We start from the raw sequence: 23,771 nt of genomic DNA, 5'->3' as shown, positions 1-23,771 counted from the left end.
ACAGAAACCATAAGGTCTGCAGTTTAGGACCTTGTCACCTATGAGCACAGCATATTCAGTGCAAAACGTTGCACATGCCCTTACTTTTTAATATTGTTGTAATATTATTAAATGTGTTTATGCTCCACCTTAAAATTAGTGGGTTTATCAGTCTTTCTTTATCTAGATAAATAGGTAACTGTCTCTTCAAGAATACAGATAGAACATCAAATCAACAATAAAACAGTTACCACATAATTTCTACAAAATTATTTGAATTTAAGGTCTAAAATGCATGCTGTGTTGCTCTTATGTCAAATTTATTGAATTATTTAAGTAATTTTTGCTTCTGCTTGCTTAATGCATTCAGTTATGAAAACGCATAAATGCTTTAAAATGTAATTGCTTTATTGATGGGCCATTAATAAGGCAACAACAATTGACGTAACCATCTTAACTCTCTAAAAAAATGAAATTACAGAAAGGGACTTGAACCAAAAATGCATAAATAGTACATATAGAGCATTTTTTTTTCCAGAAAGTGCCATAATTTATCATCATATAAATTCTCAAACACTAAAACTGAGGCTAAGTCATTATATGAAATGTATGCTTCAACTGTTGCTCTTTTCTGTATGTGAAAAGGTAAGAGCTAAATTATCTTTTGTTCATGCAGCTGGGATTCTGGTGAGGAAGGTTCTACACTTACAGTTAAAATATCCTCTCCTATATACTCATAACTTATTAAAACCCTGCTCTCTACATTTTTTTACCCGTGATCTAAAGATTGAGAAATACAGATAGGTTCTCCTTCACTTTCAGTCTACTGTAATCCTAGAAGTTAATAATGCTATACTTAACACACTACAGTAGATTTCAAATAGAATGGGCAAAAAAATATCTTAAATTGTGAAACACAAAAGTACATCAGCGATTTGCATGTCTTTCTGCCTGTCTTTATCACTGTTATATAGCATATGAAAAACATCATGGTATACTTAAATAGCATTTCAAGATAATGTCCATGATAAAGCACTATCAAATAAAAAAGAAGCAGGAAAAAAGGTATTTACCAACAGGATCTTTTTGATTCTGAAAGAGTATTTTGCTGTTGCTGCCATCCATGTTTGCCATGTTAATTGTGTTACCATCCGTCCAGTAGAGCTTACTGAAGAAGAAAATCAACATATTGAAAATGTTGCTTTGTGTACACAGTATTTTAAATGCATCATTAGCGAAAAACATTCCTAAGTTTAGAAGCAGGCAAAACATACAACGACCTATTCCATTTAATCAACAGTAAGCTTTGGTAGCAAAGCAGTACTCAGTTAAGAAATTACCAGAAAAATCTTTCAAACATGCATTTACTTTAAGTTTGAAAGAAAACAGAATGGGTAAACTCAATGTCTGAACGAAGAAGAAATCTTCTGATGAGTTTTACCATAGGTTATTTATTAAACCCACAAATAACTTACCCTTTTACTGGGTGAACTGCAAGACACTGGGGTTTATCGATTCCATGGATGATTGAGGTTTTCAAGGAACCATCTAAATGTGCCACATTAATTTGTGTTTCATCAAATTCTGAGCTAATCCAATATAAATTACGTGATATCCAATCCACTGCAAGACCTCTGATACTCTGAATATCTGCAAAAAGTGAAAGCAGTTGTTCTTTTGATTTTCCTTCTCGATTATTCTCAGTCTTGGAGGAAAAAAAAAACAAAACAATTTCTTCTACAATTTGTTAACAATATTGTGCAATATTCTATTCAGATGTATTTATAAACTAGTTGCCAAGCATTAATAATCATTATTTTTCTTCTTGGGCCTGATACACTTGCAATAAGAACATAAAAATTGCCCTGAAGATTCAGGAAATCCTCCATAAATACTTTAAAATTCAGCATAAAATCTATGTCCAAAATTAATAATCAGATGCTGAATTTTTGCAGTGTATTTTTCTACTTAAGAATGCATTTATTACTCAGTGCACTATTAAAGAGTGTGGTTTGTTACTTTTTTTTTTTTAAGGGATGATGATATACAATGAGTTAGCCTCCATTATGAAGTTCGATAATCATATTTAATAAACATAAATATTACTTATGACATAAGAAGAAAGCTCGTATTTCTTTAAGTTGTGCATTATACTTTACATATAGAATATCAGAGTGGCTTTCTAAAACAAAACTATGCTGAAGCTTAAAAGTCCACTTCCTTCTTTAGCATCAGGAAGGCTCAGTACAGAATATCTGAATTAAACCCACTGGTCTATAGCATAGTTCTATAGCACATAAGTAGTTAAGTAGCTACATGACTGAAGAAGTTTTTTGGTTTTATTTCTGAAGACTTTGAAGACTCCAGCTTACTCCCCTGCTTTCCTGGAAATGGCTAAACATCCATCAGCCGATGGGAAGTATTGAATGAATTCTTCATTTTGCTTTGCTTACACATGTAGCTTTTGCTTTTCCTACGAAACTGTCTTTATCTCAACCCATGAATTTTCTCAGTTACCCTTATGATTCTCTTCCCCATCTCACTGTAGGGAGTGAGGGAGTAGTAGTGCGGGGCTTAGCTGCCTTCTGGGGTTAACCCACACCACCAGTATTACCTGAGGTAGCAAAACATGAGTAAGATCCGATTAATTTGGTAGCTTTGTAAGTGTCTTTGTATGTGATAGTCTTCCTTAGCAAGATATTGGTTTAAAAAAGTTAATATATGTTAGTATCTGTGTTAAATGCTGGGTATAAAATCACTGCTCAAGATCTAGATACCAACATGCTGCTCTGTCTTGGCATAGCAATGGTTCATATTGGCCAGCATCTTTGTAGACGAGGAAACAGGCCAAGGGTGATTTAATGATTCTATTATAGTTCATAGTTTATACACTATCTCTTTCTCAACATGGTTACTTCCACTGACAGAACTATTGTCATTGACAAACTAACATGGATGTGGCTGTGGACTGGCTTGCGTATACATAAGGTGAAACAGTGACTGGGCACTAGGAAGTTTGCCAGCTTTAGAAAATGCAACAACGGACACCGAATACATAGCTTTGACCCATTTTAAAATGATCCCTTGCCTTTTTGGGTTTTTTTGGTTGGAGAAAATAAGCATTTCATACTCTTAAAAAGATTAAAGTATGACTTTGGCATCTTTGTGACATTGGCATAAGACTTCATCCAAAGAGAATCCCACTAATATGTGCTTACAAAGCTTCTTATGTTCTTATAACAAGTATAAAAATGTAACTGTAAGCAAACGAGATCATTTACACATAATAAGTAGCCTTTATAATGTTTTGATGTGCCAGAACATGGTAATTTTGCAAATTTTATATATAGTAAGTTACATCTGGCACAAATAACCCCCAACACAATTCCACCAGAGAAGCTACCACAAGAAAAAGAATATGAAAGAATACTGATAAACAGAAACACTCTCACATAGCATGTTTCTTTAAGTTTCATTAAGTTTCTTGACAAGTTTTGCAATTTTTCACTATATATTTTATATAGTAAACTATGTTTGTATTCTACTACTATTTGAAAAAACAACTCCTCTTCCTCTTTTGGGTACCTCAATTCATGATGTAAAGAGCAGCTCTAAGAAGCAGTCTAAACCTTGTTCTTGTTACTGGTACTGAAAAACATCTCCAATTGTTAATAAAATTGTCTCTGAGAGAGCAAGGGAAAAATAAAGATACCCACACAAAATAAATTCATCCATCTACACAGGCAAGTGGGGATATTGCTGTATTTTTCCACTGATTTCCCAAAACATGCTAATACAGAACAAATTTCTTCTAAAGTGACACCAGGGGCAGAGCTCTAATTAATTTTCTGAAATCCCCAAATAATCAACTAAAGAAATATTTTCATTTCTGTTCTCAAAAAATGAGAAAAATCTGTACCAGGGGCAGAGTTCTAATTAATTTTCTGAAATCCCCAAATAATCAACTAAAGAAATATTTTCATTTTTTAAAATCTGTTCTCAAAATGAGAAAAGGTTTGATCTTAAGAAGTGAGTTATTTCTTTTCTCCTCTTCGCCTTCAAACACATTTAGCAGCTGAGGAACCAGAGTTTGCAAAATTTTCCTCCAGATGGTCCCTGTCAGACAGTTTTCCTATCTTTAGGCAGGTAGGTATATTACAAAACAGAAGAACATCATGGGCTGCCAGGAGAAGAACTGACAGCAGTTGGAAACAAGCAAGCAAACAAAAACCCACCACTAGCAAGGGCAACAAATGGTACCACTTTAATACCAGAGCTACTGACATAGGGTTGAAGCAATCAGGTACAGACATTACAAGCCATTAATTTTCTGTATTCGAAGCACATAGCAAAAGTGCTGGAAAATGAAAGCATTAACTGCAGAGAAAACTGCCAGCCATGATTTTCCATTTGCCATACTTTAAGTTTCCTTTTATTGCTGTAAGTAACAGGATTCAAAGATACAGAATCAGGACTGCACTCCCTTATGGCATTCAAGTAGTGCAAACAGCCTGGGTGCAATCAGTTTGAACATGACACATGTTGCAAGAAGACAACAGGTAAATGCATAACCAAAGTTATGTATCACCAAAATCACAAAGCTACCATATCATGTGTTTCACCAAAGGTGTCAAAGTTGAAAGATTTACATGGACTGGAAAGAAAAAATAACTCTGATAGAGCCAATTGCTTCATTAGGTCAGCCCAGATAGCCAAAGGACACAGGAAATCCACATGAAATTCTTCAATGCGAAGCTATGTCAGGGTACCATTATTTTTCTGCTTTTCATCTTTATTCTTTCTACCTTCCCCAGAAAACATTATTTCCATCATTTACTACACGTTTCAATCTTGTATAAAAGCAATGTTACAATCACTTCCCAATTTATTTAAATAAAAATGAATTATGGATCAATTAAATGAACTAGAATCCTAAACAAAATGTGCTTTCTTATTGTTTAGATCAATTATCCAATATTAGTGAAAGGTACACCTAACAAGAACTTGTATGCTCCTCTTTTGGCATACTTATAACACACATTTACCTATAATGAATTATTGTCACTTCAATGTTATGCTATTTACCTCTTGAAATAATGGTTTCTAAGCCAGTCCCATTAATGAAGGCACGCTTGATGGTCTGTGTTTTCACATCAGTCCAGTATAAGCGTTCCTCAACAGCATCGAAATCGATGACTGTCACATCATCAATGTCAGGAACAGTGAAGGCTGTGATGAAGTTGAAGTATGGGTTTTCTATGTCCACCCCTCTTATTTCTGAACGCCTTGCATAAAGAAGGAATTTCTTCCTTTCTGTTAGACAAAAAGGAAAACATCACTCCTCATGCTCTTCACAACTTTGCTGACAGGAGTCCAAGTAATTCATTTGAGATCACTTTACAAATGTGTAAATACAGCTTATATCAGTGATTTAACATCTCCAGAAAGCCTGCAGCCTAATGACACTTGAGAAATAAAATATGTTAGAGCATAAAATCCACAGGAAAAATATATTAATTCTGGATGCTGGACATGACGTTACTACACCACTAAATCAATATAGTCTTGTGAATGTTTAAGGAAAAATGTTTAAAATTATCTTTTAAAAATTTTACTCCACTATCCCAATCAAAAATTACTGTTTCATTTGTACATTGTAACAGATATTAACATTTTGTATCTCAGGGAAACAGAGTATCACCATAACGGGGAAGTGCAGCAAACAACAAAACTTGGGAGGAATTCCACAACTTATGTTTAAGCAGTGAAAGTCACAGGTGGAAGAAAAAGAACATATTGATTGTTCTAATTTAGACATCCACTAATGAAAAAGGGTGATACATTAAAGGAAAACAGAACTCTGTATTTTTATCTCAAAAGTCTAATTAGAGCAAATGTCTGTGAATGAACAGTAAAGGTAACTTTTTTCCCTGCAATATCCTTGATATGACAAAATTTTTTTTGATATTTCTTAAACATTAATCAACACTGAAAAGAGTAATGCAGTACAAGGTTTTACAGGTAAGAGACACAATTATTTGACATTTTTAGGGCTTTTATAGCTTAAAAGTGTTTATTGTAATTTTTTATAAAATTCCCCTGCAAAGCTGCATGTCTAATATTTACTTTTCATTTCATTTTCTTAATCCTTAAAATGAAACTAAGACAATTTTAGCAGAACAGGTAGAGATTTAAGCTATTAAGTACCTTTTTGTTATTCAGTTTACCTGACTCATCATTTTCTGATGACGCACTTTGCAGTATGAAGCCTTCTGTTTTGCAGAGATAAGTTTTACTAACGTATCATACACATATGCAACAGAAAAAAATGGCTGTGGTAACAAATACCAAAGCTCCACACACCTCATATTAGAATAAATCATCAATTCTCAAAAAGTAGATGCCCCTATAAAATACATCATTAACATGCAGTGTAGAGATAGTTTTAAGATTACACATTTTAATTTGCCCTGTTCAATATTCTAAAATCAATACAATTGCCAGACTTTGGGAGGAAAACTTACCGTAACATGTTTTCTTGTCTAAAGACAGTTTCATCAGATGTGGACAGGCACATGCAGCACTTCTGTTGTGATTGATCAGACACATGTGAGAACATGGACCTCTGCCCTCATTAGCAGCGCATGGATTGGAAGCTAAAATTGAACAAGGAAATACACAAAATATAAAAACACCTTTTGGAACTAAGGTTTGTCAAATTAGCATAAGCTACACTGGTGAGAAAGTGGTGAAAATTCAACTCCAAGCGTTTTTGGTTTTTGTTTTTTGTTTTTTTTCTTGTTAGTACAGCCACAAAATTTATCATTGTAACTTCGTGAAGCCACTGGATAAATTTTTCCCAGTAAGATATTCATTTTGCAGTCTATTTATAACAATTAAATATAAAGAACTGTACACTCCTAACCAGGACATATGGGATAAAAAAATGTTAATATGATGAGGACCTGAACATCAAATTTTGTTTTGTGAAGAGTCAAAGCTTAGATTATGCGATGAATTTTGGCAAATTCAATGTTCCCTCTCAATTTGATCTACCTTCTAGAACATTAGGTGGAAATCTAACATGCAAAGAATTTGAAAAAATGTGCCAAAGTATTTCTACTTTTCTCAAAAGAAAAACCTCTCCTAAGCGTAACTTTTTTCAAGTTGCTTTCTATAGTTCATTGATTGAACTAGATATGCTATAATTGGTTTAAAGAGCAGAAAGCAAGCTGACTGGAGGAGACTTCTTAGTCTTTTAAAAACCTAGAAACTATTCTTATTATCTTCATTCATTATTATACACACACACAGTTCCACAGCACTCCTGAAGAGACATTCCAAGCATAAATAGAAAGTAACGTTGATTTTTCCATTTACTAAAAAAAAATTAAGAGAATTAACAGTGATGAAAGGGGAAGTGGGAATGACTGACTCATAAAGACAAACTTATAATTAACAAAATCAATTAGTTTAGAATATATTCCTCCAACGCTGTGCTAACCTGCAATATAAGTACTTCGATAACTAGAGAAGTCTGATGTATGAATTTCTTTGTGAAATAAATTTAGCTCAAACTCAAGAACTAAAATTTGAAGACAAACTCAAGGTTTGCTTCATTGAACTATTTATTTTTCATCAATGCATGACTCCTTAAATTTACCCACCAACTCCTGAATCCTACTTACTTGTCAGACCAGTACTACAGGAAGAATGAAACTTTCAAAACCTTGGATAAACATGTTAATGAAACTCTATCCAGCATCTCCCATCATTCTATCAAAAAATCACAGGCTTTTACAGTTTTCTGTAAAGTCATCCCATTTGCCCCTCTCAAACACTGGCAGCAGGGGAGGCCACTCAGCACTCTTCCAGCCTTTGCAGCTTCTCCTGCTATTCCAAGGTTTATGAAAAAGCAACATCCCATATCCTCTCTGTCAGCTCTTCTAAACCTCTGACAAAAACGCAGCTGGGCCAATATTCTTAAAAATTTAATGATTTAATATCATCTTTGACTGCTAATGGACTGTAAATACCTTATTATCCTTATGCGATTACTATATTTGATTCTGTCTTTCCCAAAAAATACAATAGAGAAATGTTTATTTAACAACATCACTTTTCTTTAATCTGTAGTAACAATGTGAAAAAATCTGGGGTGATCTCTTTTAATAAGTTCACAACTTCATGTGGAAGATAAAAGAACAGTAGCTGAGGAAAAGAGACTGAAGTCAAGAAGGTTCCAGGAACCCTTCCTTCAGGGTAAGAATCAATTATTAATGGCTATTAATATTAGTAAATATAAGCAATCTATCCCTATGAACTACACTTCAAAACCAAAATATAATTTAGGGTTTTCACAATATTGTGAAAGAGAGCATATAATCATTTAGGTTGTAAGAGATCTCAGGAGACCACCTAGTAATTCAAACTCCTGCATTTTTTGGCATTCTTAACACTGCTCCTGCGAGATTTAAAATTTAGTCATACGTTTTGCAAAACAGTATTTCCTTTAATTTATTTGCCAATACAAAGCAGTAATTTCAGTGGAACCTCAACATCTTTATTTGCATATGACCATCTGTGGCAAGGATCTACTTAGGGCCTAAGAATAATAATCCCCATCTTGTCTTTCTATTCAAGTAGTGCATTATGTTCCACTCTATCGAAGTTGCTATTTGAGGATGGAATTCAAATAGAAGAACATACAGAAGAAAAAATAAAAGGCATGCTGGTTAAAGGTCATGTTGAAGAAAGAGTTGTGGTTAAAGTGTGCTACAAGCATCAACAAAGAGCAGACAGCACAATTTGTGTACTATCTGTCTGCATCACAACTCCTTTCATATATAGAATCATAATGGTTGGAAGAGCCTCAAAGATCATCATATATAATAGAATACAAAATTGGTGGAAAAAGAAGTGTTATAAAGCAGATGTATTTGTTTCCACATGCATGCACGATTGGAGGAGTAAACTACCATAATGTAAAAATTACTTATACCAGCACATATGTATATATTCCTTTCATATTCACACTGTTTTCACTGAATAACAGCTAAGCCTATTCTTTTCTTTCTAATAAGAACTAATTCTCTTGAAGGCAAATAGGTATGCTATTGCTTTGACTCTCAAAAATTTGGCTCTTTTATTTCCTTGTGATAGTCCTAACACCTCCTCCTATTTCTATTGCGAATAACCACATAACTATTCCTTATTCACCTTCTCCATGCCATTCGTGATTTCACAGACCGCCATCACACAGAAGCCTGACTATAAGCTGTATTTCAAGAAGCATCAGCTTACCCGTCCTCATAGAAAAACCTTTCCCATACTCTTGATCAGCCTGTCAAGCTTTCTCCGCATCTTTTATATGATCTGTATACAGTATTCAAGATATGGGAGCGATCGGGATTTATACAGCATCACAGTTTACTAGCTGTGGTTCTTTATTCCTTTCCTAATAACTTCCACCAATCTATTTTCCTTTTGATCACAGCAACCCACAGAACTGGCATTTTCACCAACTGGCCAGCCTTTTGCATTATTTAATTGATTTCCACTGCTGATTGCTTGTCAATATTTCTCCTACAGTACTGTGCACAGATATACCTGTGTCACTGCTTGTCATCATATTTCTTCTTGACTGCTCTCTAAAACATTATTTACATTTTTATTTTTCTTGACCAGTAAGCCTAAAAAAACCCCTCAGACATTCTATCACCAGTTGACAAACAAACAGTTACTCTGACACCTTTGAATATGCATTCACTACGAACCAACTTACCCTCCATATTAACTTCATATTGACCCTGCCCCTTCTTGGTATCAGATTTTAGCTAGGCAAAATTTTAATCTTATACTTTAATGGTGCATGACATGATTAAATTCTGCCTACATCTTCAAATATATGCATTACAGTTACATCAAAAGGATACTTTTAAATTGCTGACAATCTATTCCTATTCATATTTAAAACTAGTTACAGATCTAATCCTCTGCTCACTGTCAATACCTTTTCTAGTATTGCTTTTCATAGGGTCAAAGATCCTTCTGCTGCACTCAGTCAAGTTAAAATCTTTATACTACCTGATTATATCTCATTACTTTAGCATTAATCTTTGGAATTTGCAAGTTAGGACTGATCAGAGAATGCATTAGTTCTAAAATAGATATTTATTTCCTATAGTCACTATTTCTACTTCCATTTTTAATCATTCATTGAAGAATTAGTCAGTATACCATCTAACAAAAATTTACATATTCATCATGGAAAAAAAAATTATTAGCTTGAAGTTAGCACAATTCTTCATGACACTCTGTTCTATGCAGAATGATAGCTTTATGGTAATTCTGAAGCTCTTGTTAAAGAATCTCTGTTTCCCACCCCTCCGTGTACATTTTGAGATGAAAGGGTACAGAGAAAACTGTAATTAATGATGTGAGTGCAAAACTAAGAAGAGACTGCCTGGAATGACTGACCTTACTGCCATACTAGGCAGATGAGAAATGCAGATATAAAAGAATAACAAATGTTGTAATGCTAGGGTATTACTATGTGGAAAGGCCTAAGGCAATAGTACTTTTAGGAGCAGGTGCCATGTTTTATAGAAAACTTTCAAAACATCAGAAATTTACTGTTAAAGTAACAGAAAAGCGGTGACAAAGGATTAAATTGAATCTAAGTATGAAAAGCTACACAAGAGTTACATGACAGAGTGACTGAGAAATAAAACGTCTGATAAAATTCAATACATGTATAGTAACACACAAGGGAAAAAAACCAATCTCAAATTCACACTCAAGAATGAGCACTGAAATAGCATCCATACCTCCAAGATCCTTTTCTGAAGTAACAGATTATAATCATATTTATGAAATGGCTGTCCAATACCCCTCTTACTACAAGAGCTAGGACACAATGAACAGAATTATCAGGTGTTAGGGTCAAAACATGCAGGATGAAGTTCTCTCTCATACGGTGCATAGTTACGCACCAGAGTCACCTGCCCAGAAAAATGTAGACACCAAGTTTGTGGAAGTTCAAAAGTTAACTAGAAAAGTTCATGCAAGAAGAATTAGTCAAAGGTTCTAAAGCCTTTGAAGCACAAAGATACCATTTTAGGTTCAAAAATCACCGAGTGACAGGTTACTGGAAGCTGACAGGCTATACAGGAGGAGCATGGCTGTTACCTTCCCCCAGGTCCCTACTTCCCTGTAGGCACTGATCAGCCATTGTCAAAGACAGGATGCTGAGTTTAGACAAAGGTAGGAAAGACTGCTTTTATAATTCCTAAAACAAAAATGGAACTTTCACATGGCACAAAGGAATCTAATCTAAAGTTCAGAAAAATTGTAAACATTTTGCGTGATTTACAATACATATACCAATCTTGCTGCTGATTTTGAAGTAAAAAGAATGTACACGAGAAGGTTGTGATAAAATCTCAAACTAATAAAATTTGTAAAAACCCCCCAAAATAAAATAGCTAAAACTTTGATCGTGTGCATCTTAAGCTATGTTTCTGTAAAACGTTATTTATTTTAAACAGCTGGCAATCCAAGTCTCAACAGAATATTGTAACAAAGCAGTGCTATGAAGCTAAATATTTTTCATGTTTTAATTACAAAAAAGCCCAGTGGTACCAATATACTTTATATTCAGCAGTTATTATACTGTTTGAGCTGATTTTTAGTCTATATAAATTCAATATGCAAAAAGAAAAATAATGCCATGGACATGGTTTTTTTAAATTCAAAGTAATACTCTTGAGAAATGCAAAAAAATGAGGAATGTGTGAGGAATTCACAGCTTTCTAACTGTTCTCAAGCTGTGATCTTTCCAATGCACTATATTTACTCCTCTCATCACTGTCCTCAGTAGTAGATCTCATGGTACAAGTACAACTTCTTGTACCTAAAATAGAAGACCTTGTTCTTTGCAGGAAGTGGATTTTTTAAAACATAGTGGTACTTGAGAAAATATCTTTCCTAGAAAACCTGTGTTTGCTATGTTAATAGCTTTCCTGACAGCTTTGATTCTGTGAAGATGAGTAGGTCTAAAACTCATATTCCTGAGATGTGACATCATTCTGCATTAGGTCATGAAGTCTTCCACAATCCCCTGTGGTTTACTGACAGATGAACCTATTATCCATAGAAATATCTCACTATAACTTTACTACCTTAAATTAGCATCTGTCCTAGATTAATTGAAATAACGTTGCCTTAGGCTACAGGACTTTACTTAGCTCTTCTCTAATTTATTTCAACCAAAATAAGTTGCATGATGTATTTTAAAAGCTAATATCCTTTCACCTAAATAGATGACCCAGATGTATACCTATGGGTCTGAGACTAAAATATATCCTTCAGTGCTATATTTATATTGACATTTCGCAATGTAAATCTACTGTCAATTTTATTTTGAGATTCTGAACTGTATGCTATCTTGTTTCCTTTATGGCAAAATTGCTACAAATTCAAAAGAAAAATTAAAAAGTAATCGCATAGTATCACCTTTTTTCTCTAGCTCCAATAAAGCTAGGTACTGCAGATGTGTAAAAAGAAACTGCTTCCATTGAAAGATAATAATTTAGAGCAAACCCAGAAGGCCAATCATAAATCAGAATCTGGTGCTTTCTACACCGTAAAATAAAAACATCAATTACACAACTTGATATTTGAACTTCTTGATTCCAGAAAATAAGAGTTGAAATCTCTTCTAGAGCTTTTACGTTGCCTTGAGGCCAAGGTATCTGTGACTATGGAATACTGACTGATGTTTCCCTAGGATGTAGTCTCTCTCTAAAGGCATTGCCTGGCCCCAGCTCAAACAGAAAATAGCTGGGTTTTTCTGACAGCAAATGGCTAATGGGAACTCTACTGCTACTGTGAAAACACCAAATACAGAACACAGTTCCTCAAATCCCAAAGTTCAGGAAGTGACTAATTATAAAAAAAAAATAGCAAAAAACATTACTTGAAAGGGGTGTGCAGAGATGCATATTTACTCCACCCATATTTTAAGATCCTGGGCATACATACTTTTTTGTCCAGAAGTCAGACAGCTTTGTTAGAACAGTACCCTGGCCTAAAAAGTAAATTCTCATTAAGAGGCTGATTTAAACAAGTAATAAAGCCCAAGGAACTTGACATCCACTGAAAAACAGTGACATTCTTCTTTAATGGAAATTCATTATTATTTTAAAATAAAACCATCAGAAAAATGTATGCTGACAGCATATGTCACACATTGCAAGGTAGATTAGGATTTATTCACTGTGAGTCCTTATCACAGTTGTTATCGTGCCCAGACTCATGAACTAACAGTAAGTTGTATTCATTGCTCTCCTTTTTTCAAAGCATGCTATTAAGAGAGTATTTTCAAATCTTTTGAATATCTAGTGTGCAGGGAGAATTATACTTGCTGGTACTCATTTATATTGGAACTATATACATGGTCTTCTACATCTAACTAATGCAGAACTGGGTTCTAAGACATTTACAAAGCCATACCAAATTGTCAGGATTTAATGTTTTCAAATAAAGATTGCTCAGAACCTACTAACATAAAAGTCTGAATAGCTTATTGAGCACTACAAACCCTGGGTGAGAATGAAAACAAAATATAATTTCCTAATATTAAAAATAACAGGTACACGTGATATGAATTCTAAAGTAGCTTCTATTATAATCAACTTTTTCGTGGAAGAGTTGAAATTTATCCAGAGATCATGGAACATTCTGTAACTAATTGGTGGTCATCCTCCAGTGGTATTTCTTACTTTCCTGTATTTACATATAAATTAAGTCACTTGTCTTTTGTTGTAGCTCCCAGTAAAAACACATATTCAATTCTTTTTTCAGCATTGGTATTTTGCATGGAACATTCCAAGAGTTTCTACAGCTAGAAGCCATAGCTATATAGCTACAGCTAGATACAGCCCAGATGTGCCCTTGTCCTGGTTTCAGGTGGGATAGACTTAATTTTCTTCCTTAGCTGGTACAGATATCCAAGGCTATCTAGATATCTAAGGATATCCAGCTGGTAAAGATATTCACTCCTTATTCTATACCAGTTATGTCATTCCCAGGTCCTCCAGTTTTCAATATATCCTAATTAATCACCACCACCTTTCCTGTCCTTTGATATACACACAGAGATATAATTCCCTTAGTCTATGGGCTGTCCCTCTAAAATGTCTGTTGAGTTCATTTAGTCCATGACTTTGGGCTCTATCTGTCATAGTAGTCCTTCAGGGTAGGAGAGATGGTGTGTAGTGTTGGATTATTGCATGTTGACATCAGTTCTGGTTCCATCACCACTGGGCTTGTCTGGTTCTGTCATCGCTACACTTTGCCCAGTTTCATCAAAATTAGTTCTTCATTAATTGGGGTAATTTTTACTATAATACCATTGATATGGCATGTAGCAACCACAGTAGTGATGACATACAGTATTATACAGCAATTAACATAATACAATTCAAATCATTGGCTATTCTCAAATCAAATCCCCTTGAGGTACACGTCGGACTTCCCCATCCTTCCACATTATCCAGCAAGTGCAATCCAGGACCACGAGCAAAAGCAATCCCAAGGATGGGTTTACCTTTGCCCAAGGCAGAAATAACCCAGATTGTCCTCCCCAGCATATTTTTTGTGTGCACTACAGGGACTTTATCCCCTTCTATAGCAGGTAAAAGTTTTGATTGAGCAGGGCCAGCTTGATTGGCATAGCTCCAAGCAGTTGATCCAGGTTTTCCCAAAAAGGACCGTTGTGGTTTAACCCAGCAAGCAGGTAAACATCACACAGCTGTTTGCTTACTCCTCCCTGTCCCACAGGGGGATGGAGAAGACAATCAGGAAAAAAAATGTAAAATTTGTTGGTTTAGATAGAGAAAGTCTAATAGGACAGAAAAAGAAGGGAAAATAATAATAACAATAATAATGGTAAAAAAGTTAGTATGGTATGGAATATCCTTTTTGGCCAGTTTGGGTCAGATGTCCTGACTGTGTCTCCTCCCAGCTTCTTGTGCCTCCCAGTCTACTCACTGGTGAGGTGGTGCAAGAAGCCGAAAAGTCCTTAGTGTAAACACTGCTCAGTAACAACTAAAACATCAGTGTGTTATTGTTATTATTCTCACACTAAATCCAAAACACAGCACTGTACCAGCTACTAGGAAGAAAATTAACTCTATCCCAGCTGAATCCAGGACAGCCCTATAACAACAGAACTTAAATTTACTAACAGAAAATGCAGCTGGTGGTATCTCAAGCATGTCACAATGTAACATTGAACTCAAAACTATAAAAATCAGGGGAAAAATGAACATATACATTCACATATGTAAACTGCCTATATATACACAGGACTTGGGGGTGTTAGTTGATGAGAAGCTCAACATGACCCAGCAATGTGCGCTGGCAGCCCAGAAAGCCAACTGTACCCTGGGATGCATCACCAGCAGCGTGACCAGCAGGTTGACGAAGGGGATTCTGCCCCTCCATTCCGCTCTGGTGAGACCCCCTACTGCAGTATTGCCTTCAGCTCTGGGGCCCCAACATGGGTCTGAGTTTGAATAGCTTAAGAAGCTGTTATCCGTCAGCTGAACTTTGTAGGTGGCTGTACTTCCTTTTAGCCTCCTGAGCGCTGTAGGTAAGTGTGTACTTCTTTTGGGCTGAGCTAACAGTAACATAAAAGACCTTAGAAACAAGCAGAAAAGATTTTTGGCAAATACATGGTAAAGATTCAGGAGAGATAAAAGCATTCCTATTTTAAACTGGAAGAGGATAGATTTAGATTACATATAAGGAAGAAATTCTTCCTGGTGAGGGTGGTGAGGCAGTGGCAGAGGTTGCCCCGAGAAGCTGTGGATGCCCCATCCCTGGAAGTGTTCAAGGCCAGGCTGGATGGGGCTTGGAGCAACCTGGTCTGGTGGAAGGTGTCCCTGCCCATGGCAGGGGGGTTGGAACTAGATGGTTTTTAAGGTCCCTTCCAACCCAAACATTATATGGTTCTATGATTCTATGACTAACAACTAAGAATTATATACACAATTTATTTCACAGAAAAGTTCATCTTCCTCTGAAGAGAAGCAAGAGAAAGACAGCTAATACTGTTATTTTTACTTTTGTTAGACTAGTTACTCCAGTTAAAAAAATAAGTTAGCTTGAAGCCTTTTAAATAAATGTGCTTCTGCAATGTATTTGTAACAGATCAGGAATAAGAGTCAAAACGGGCAATATTCACAGACACTGATCCCACGAACTTCTGGTTTGACTAAAGATTCTATTACCACCTAAGGAACATCAGTGCTGAATAAGACAATTAAGAATTTTCAGTTCAAGGCAAATTCATATACAAATATTTGTATATAAAAATAATATCGTTCCTCCTCATATACATAATAATGAATTATTCTATAATAGTCACCTTGTGGTTGACGACTTGGATGATATATCTGAAGATCAAACGGTTGAGCGCTTGTTTTTTGTATTACACTGACATTTTGGCCAGTCCATTTATTGGCTTTTGCAAGTGTATTGGTCCGCCAATCTGTCCAATATACTTCACTCCCATATAAAGAAACAGCAAAAGGATGAGAAAGATATTCATGACCCCGTATAATCTCTATCATGCTGGTTCCATCATATAATGCAGAATAAATGGCATCCGATCTACAAGATAACCCCAAATTTATGATTATATAAAAATAAAATAAAAATCACACAACCATTATGACATTGGTGCAAAATGTATAAAACCTTACTCTTACATACTGGTAAGACCAAAGAAGGTTTACAGTGCAATCACTAACTTCAGAAATGATTTAGTTCACATTATTTATTTAACTACAAATATGAAATACTGGTTTGGTTGTATACTGTTTTAAAATTCAAATTTACCTCCATGCTGTGAAAATAGAGCAGAAAAATCAGTTTCCATTCAGATGAACTTATGGAACAAAATAGCGGAATAGCTTGGGTCTTCCATGTATAAGTGTCAGGCAGGACAAATGGGTGACTGCTAAGGCAGAGGGAGCCAGGAACCATGGATGATCCCACAGCTGGCAAGGCAGAGGCTGCACTGTCCGTGGCCACATCCTACTGTCCCCGAGTGAGGCAAGCAAGCAGGCTCCAGGGGCAGCAGCCAGGTTCAACCAAGAGTCCAAATCACCAGAAAAGCTTGTGACAAGACAGGGTCAGGCCAGGAAGCTACCCTGTGGGTTGGGATCTTGGCTAACAGGGCCCACTGCCAGGCAGTGCTGCGGCTAGGTTGGAGACTGGTGCTCCAGTGGTGTCACTCAGGCAGGGGCTGAGCTCCAGGGCTGAGCTGAAATGGGCGCCGGGGACCATTGGCGGGGTGCAGGGGGGAAGAGGTCTGAGAAGCCTGGTCAGGGCCATTAAGGTCTGCTGGTACAGACCATGGAGACATTATGTATAACAGTAATGCAATTCAAGAAATGTACATACTGTACATTTGCACTCAAGACTCTATGCACATAATATATGTAACTACATCCACTTACCATGTAATTTACATTTCTGTATGCAAGAATAAGAATTTATAAACAGATAGTAAGAATACTGTTATCACTTTACCTGGCATCTGTCCATACTATTCTTTTTTCAAAGTGATCTACAGTAAGGCCATTAGGCCAGGCTCCAGTATCCATATCTTTATATATGATCTGTCTTTCCGCTCCGCTCATAGAAGCAGATTCAATGCGAGGAAAATTTGCATCCCAGTCTGTCCAAAACAGAATTCTGGTGAAAGGAAAAGAGATATACAAAAATATTAAAGCACAAAGAATAATCTGAAATGGTTCAGTAAGACAATAGTTGGGAAAAAAGTTCATTCACATGTTTTAAATGAAAGGAATAAACAGATTAATTTGGGCAACTACATAAATTCCTTGAAGTAATAGGGTAACATGGGAGGTAATATTTCATTATTAGTGTTAGAGCAATCATGAAACAAAACTTTTAAAAAAAACCTAGAAGTTTAATGGTGTTCCCTTTTCCATTACCATTAATACAAGTAACAGCTTGTCTTGTCTTCTTTCTATAATTAGAAACCCAGCTCATTAAGAAAAATTATAATGAGAGCCTTTGAAAGCAATCCACAGATGAGGAGGATGGGGAGGGCAGAAAGGAAACAAAGGTGATTTGAGGTAGCAGGGATTAAGGAACAGGCTAAACTGGAGACTTCCATTTATTATTAAGAGTGTTCCAATGAAGACCCCTAGATTTGGGTATCTCACTAATGACTTTTATACAGATTAGTCTAAAAAAACTGAAAAGCTGTGTTGTATGGCTGGCTCTCTCAGTTATGTACTATCTCCAATTTTTTCCCAACAAGGAGAACTTTCACTTGTATAACCAAGGAAGTTTTGTGTTAAGTAACAGAAATAGTGTCACCAAAAGGCCAAAAATACACCCTAACTGTTCTTAGCTTATTAAGTTTTCAATAACACACAAGCTTTCTTTTAATTGTTAAAGAATACCTTTGATATGAAAACTTTTAATCAGTTGCAAAGAGTTAATTGCAGAGAGTCACACTGCAACAAAACTTTTGACAAGTAACATCAGATACTTCAGTCCTGAACATACATTCTAATAAGGCCTCCCCGTTTAGTGCCTGTGAACAGTAGTACACACTATATTTAAATCTTAAGAGATACTGGTATAAAAAGGCCTGGCTTTCTACCAAATTCCATTGCTTCTTGGGTGAGGGTCTCTGCATCATGTGCATGCTGTGTGTATAGACAGCTGTGTGCCAGACAACAGGTCACAGTATCTGTACATGTGGTGTGCCAGCAACGGGAGCAAGTGAGGGTGTGCATGTCAGTGAGTGATGGCTGGCAAAGGTGAAGCCAGACTAACTGGTGAGTCCATCAAATGGTTTGGCAACCAGATGTATGCTCTGGGAGCTATGCACTCGGGGGATTTGGCTACCAGCGGGACCAGGGGGTCAGGCCAACTGGCAGAGAGACCATGAGGTCTGGGGCCTGAGACAGCCATTTGTATGGGTGTGTGTTGTGTGCACCTCTTTGTGAGAGGCAGCTGGGACAGCGAGGATCCAGGGCTAGCTACTGGATGGACTGGGTGCCTAAGCCTAGCTACAGCAGTGTGTGTGATGGGATCCTTACCAGCAGTTGGTGTGGGGTTGCAGCCTTGAGGGTTCGTACATCCTGCAGCCAGCAGCTAGACAGCCCAGCGATCCTGGGGCCAGCCACTGAGTAGACTAACTGTCTAAATCCAGCTACTGGAGGAATCCACATTATACATACAAATATATTTCCCACTAAAAGATCTTCATCCTTAATAGCCAGAGAGGTTAACAGGATGAGACCATTGGTGCTGTTTGTCTCAGTGCTGAGAGTTTCTGCCTGTGTAGACCTATGAGGCCACACATGTTTATGTATATACATTTATTTATATGTGCGCCTGTGTCTGTGTGGACTGAGGATGAATGCTCAGCCTCACTGGAGGTTGGAGTGTAGCTATGGTAGCCACACCTCCACTGGGATACAGGATTTGTGCGATCCTAACATAACCATTTACTTTGAATCATCAGTGTTTGTTTATTCATATTTTTTTGTGAAAAGATTTGAGGGGCCGCCCTCATTTGTGTTCAAAGATTTTATTCTTTCCTCACTTCTAACAAAATGTAGCATACAATTGCTTCTAGCTTTTCGAAAGGCAGATTAAGCCTTCAGTTTCAGGAAGAGTGGTGATTTTATTTTTGTTTGTTTGTTTCCTCCCAACCATTTAATTTGAACAACTTATCTATCAATTCTTCTGCCAATAGGATGCCTCTTTTTAAAGATCTCTATAGATAAGCAATGCAGACTGTAAATAAGCTTTCTAGCATCTGAATTGAGAGGGTAGTATTCTTACTCATTAGAGTATGTACTTTCTAATTCAGAATTTAAGTGCCAGAAAGACTTCAAGTCCCAGAATCTGGGATCTTTATCTACTTTTATGTCCACAGCCGTGTTTCTAAAATAAATATTCAGTGAAGACATATGATAGATCACAGCAGGTTCCTAAAGAGAATTAAGTATCATGACTCTGCAAACTCATTGTAACTTATACTAATTTTGGCCACATTTAATTTGTGTTTTTATTCTTTCCCTCTGAAAGAACAGTATCTATGAGAAGAAGATGTAACTATTGACCATTACCTTTTGGCCTCTATAAGAGGATCCAGCTACACACAATAATGGGTAATGAGGTTTCTGTAATGAGTCTGCTATTTCATATAGCCTCAAAACACTGCTCTAACTCCAAGAATCACAAAATTTTGGTAGTAGTAGTCTGAATTTCAATACAGAATCAGAACTGACACCTGGCTGAACAGGTAGTTAAGGGTTCCAGGAACACTTTTACTTTCTTTCCACTACTTAAGCTGATTGACTTAAGTTTTAATATAAATGGTATGTACGGGTCATTTTTGCTCTGCCAAAAAATGAAAGGCTAATTTTAAAAGGAAGCCAAAATATCTTAAGCAAAGTTTTCATGTTGGTGGGGTTTTTTTACTGTGAAGATTTTAAAATGGAATTGTGAAATACACTTATATGTTTGATGATTGTTAAAATTACACTTTATGCAAAACCAGTTTTTATTGTGTTAGTATATTACCAAAATCAGGCATATTTTTTTAAACACCCAATTTTCGCACATTTTAATTAATATTTTGTTTGATATTATGAAAACATTCTAATATTTATTAGAAACACTTAATTATGACAGGCATTAGATAAAATACATATTTATGGTAGTGGGCTGAATCTACTACACTTCGTTACTTATGATTAATAATATTCCAGTTTATAGAATATCCCTTATGAATAGGTAGAACAAATACTGACAGAAGTTGGCAAGCATTATCTCCACTTTAAAGCTGGAGAACCAAACACAAAAGGTGCGCTTTGCCTCACTTGGCTTTCAATCTTCGAGTAACAGCTAAGCTATACTTCAGTCCCACCAAAAAAATCAGTCTCGAAGTGAGATGAATCATCTTGGCGACACCCAAATCTGTCCATTAACTATAGAGGAAGGTTAAACCAAAGGTTCCAGTTACTATTATGTACATTGAAAATTAAATGAAACAACCACATAGCAAGGGAATTAATTTGCCAACAGACTCCTGTGTTTTCCAACTTACTCATTTCTTAACTCTTTTCATTGGGGCAAAACACATTAATAATGGATTGTATTTCACTCAAAATATACTTTCAAGAACTATTAAAGATACACTAGGAACTATAACTCACAGCACAAAAGGAAATCAATCTCACATTTAAAGCTCTACCTTTAAAATACTTTGCAACACAAAAAAGTAATCTTTTTATAATTACCCATATCTGGGATCCAAAGCAATAGCCCTTGGATGTTCCATAGCTCCTGCTATTAACGTTGTTCTCAAAGTGCCATCTAGTTTTGCTACTTCAATTTGGTCCAAATTGCTGTCTATCCAGTATATGTTTCCTGCAATCCAATCTACAGTAAGACCTTCAGGTGTGGCCAGGCCATGTTGTACTACCACCTCAATGGCACTAACACCTTAAAAAAAGAAAGGGGGGCGGGGGGAGGAAAAAAAGAGAGAGTCTTAAAGAACTAATATAGAGTCCGATATAGTGAACATAGACATACGAGTCTATCATATGCTCTTGGAGTAAATTCTTTATTTATCTGATGGGGTGGGGGGGAAGAGAGAGTCTTAAAGAACTAATATAGAGTCCGATATAGTGAACATGGACATACGAGTATCATATGCTCTTGGAGTAAATTCTTTATTTATCTGATGGATGATAATACTTTGTTTCACATGACATTTTTTCTTTACAAATACGATACACTGCTGTAAATAAGCACACTTTTTACAATATACAAATAAACTTCATTCCACAGCAACAGAAATTTTTAGTTCTCTGACGCCTTCCCAAGTAAAGCTCTGAAACTTACAACAAAGGTCAGAGATCACATGCTGAGTAACACAGGAGACGTACATGTGTTCTATTACCAGAGACCTCTTTTGCAGCATCTGTGAACGACATGCTCATGCTTCGCCTCCCAGTGACTAGACATATTAGACAAAACTCATGCAGCTCTATTTCAGTTCTTTCTCAATCAGAAAAAGAGAAAACTGAAAGATTGTGATGAAGACAGAAATGGCAGGGAGAACTCTGTTTGGACTACAGGTTTTGAAAAGCTCTACAATAAATAGCCTAACTTTGTCCCTTCAAATTCACATGCACAATTCATACTGTCACTGTCTACTAACAGCTCGTCCCTACCAGATGCTTCCTCTGGAGGGTCTCAAAATTTTTCACACAGAGGGCAACTACAGAGGCACTCTGTTAGCCCTCAGGACTTCCACGAGGGCACAGTGCTTTTTGCAGATGCAAATAAGTTCATGACAGCTGCAAGGCTGAGAGAGTAAAATTTTATTTTTTTTTTTAATACAGTACAGAATTCACTTGGGTTCTGACACAGTGTGATTGTAATACAGCGTGATGACAACAGACTACCTTATTGCTTTCATACAAACACCACAACCATTAACGAAAAGTAGCAAATCTTTGGCTGTTTTGACATATTTAGCAGTGTAGGATATTTCTTTTCTGGTCTGGATCTATGGATATAAAAATACCCACAAATACTATCTACTAAGGAGAAGAAAAAGAAACAAACACCAAATGTGTCAGAGAACACAGGCATGAATGCATACGTGAACTTTTAAAGCAGCAAGTTAAACATGCTTATGCCTGTTAGCTCATGCAGGAATGAAAGCACCTGAACATACACTTCAACAAAGAACATTCTGTAGAAACACTTTTGTGTATATTATGAGATTATATTGATTTATAGGCCATAATTATGTCACCAAGGCCAAGAGCAAGTCTTTCTGAATGCTATAAAATTATGAAGCAAAATCTTTCACCTAGTGGGAGCAGCTAATTTATCAGACATCTGATAAATTCTTATACTTTTTTTAATAATGTGAAGGTAAACTACAAAAAATGAAAAAATCAGTATTGCACTCATTGGACCAGGAAGAAATATCAGCCCTTTGCATTTGCCATTTTCTTCCCCCTATAGCCTATTTCAAAAGGAAATTTCTATAACAGAAAGTCTTCTAGCTCTACATCAAGTACAATCTAGATATACACCTTTTTAAAAGCAGAATGCCATCATAAATTCTGTTTCTGTGAATGGTAGCTCAGTTACGGGTCTAACATCCCGTAACTGCAGCTGTTCTTACTGTTAAGAAATTAAAGATTAAATTCATACCTCCAGTATCAGAGAGTTTGCCTCTGTAAATTTTGTCCTCTACCACATCTGTCCAGTACAGTAAACTCTGACTGAAATGAAAATCAAGCGCTATTGTATTTCTTAAACCAGGAACTAAGAGGCTGTAGTCACGTTTGTGAAGATCAATTTTTCTGATCTCATGTCGAATAGAAAAAATTATGAAAGCCTCAAATGGATCTGGAAGCAGAAGATTATACATTTCAAAAGAATAATAAAAAAGATATTATTACATATTGATATAAATGACAAATGGAATAAGAATAACACAATGCTTTATCAGGAGAAACAGATGATTAAAACAATTCATCTTCTGATAAGGAGTCTTTCAAATACATTTTCAGTCCCACAGACTTCTAACTTCTCCCTTCTAGCATTATCTTTGATCACAACTACAGATATTAAACATCAAATTTGGGAATATCAAACTAACTATTGAACTGTGTTTTGTAGCTCCACCACAAGGAGTC

The 23,771-nt window shown here is 36.0% G+C and overlaps 1 protein-coding gene across 1 annotated transcript; it reads right to left on the bottom strand.

Moving 5' to 3' along the window:
* Positions 1 to 1,052: 1,052 nt before the first annotated feature.
* Positions 1,053 to 23,481, bottom strand: LOC104163225 (low-density lipoprotein receptor-related protein 1B-like; the record flags this gene model as incomplete). The annotated part of the gene is made up of 8 exons (XM_009702152.1): positions 1,053 to 1,147; positions 1,455 to 1,629; positions 5,065 to 5,292; positions 6,504 to 6,635; positions 16,415 to 16,659; positions 17,584 to 17,748; positions 21,348 to 21,552; positions 23,284 to 23,481. Coding segments are annotated over 8 exons (1,443 nt in total), but the record flags the coding sequence as incomplete, so codon positions are not given.
* Positions 23,482 to 23,771: the final 290 nt, after the last annotated feature.

Source organism: Cariama cristata, unplaced genomic scaffold (assembly GCF_000690535.1).
Source record: "Cariama cristata isolate BGI_N322 unplaced genomic scaffold, ASM69053v1 scaffold21626, whole genome shotgun sequence".
Lineage (NCBI taxonomy): Eukaryota > Metazoa > Chordata > Aves > Cariamiformes > Cariamidae > Cariama > Cariama cristata.
Note: the sequence above shows the minus strand (reverse complement) of the source record. Positions and strands in the feature narration are given on the sequence as shown.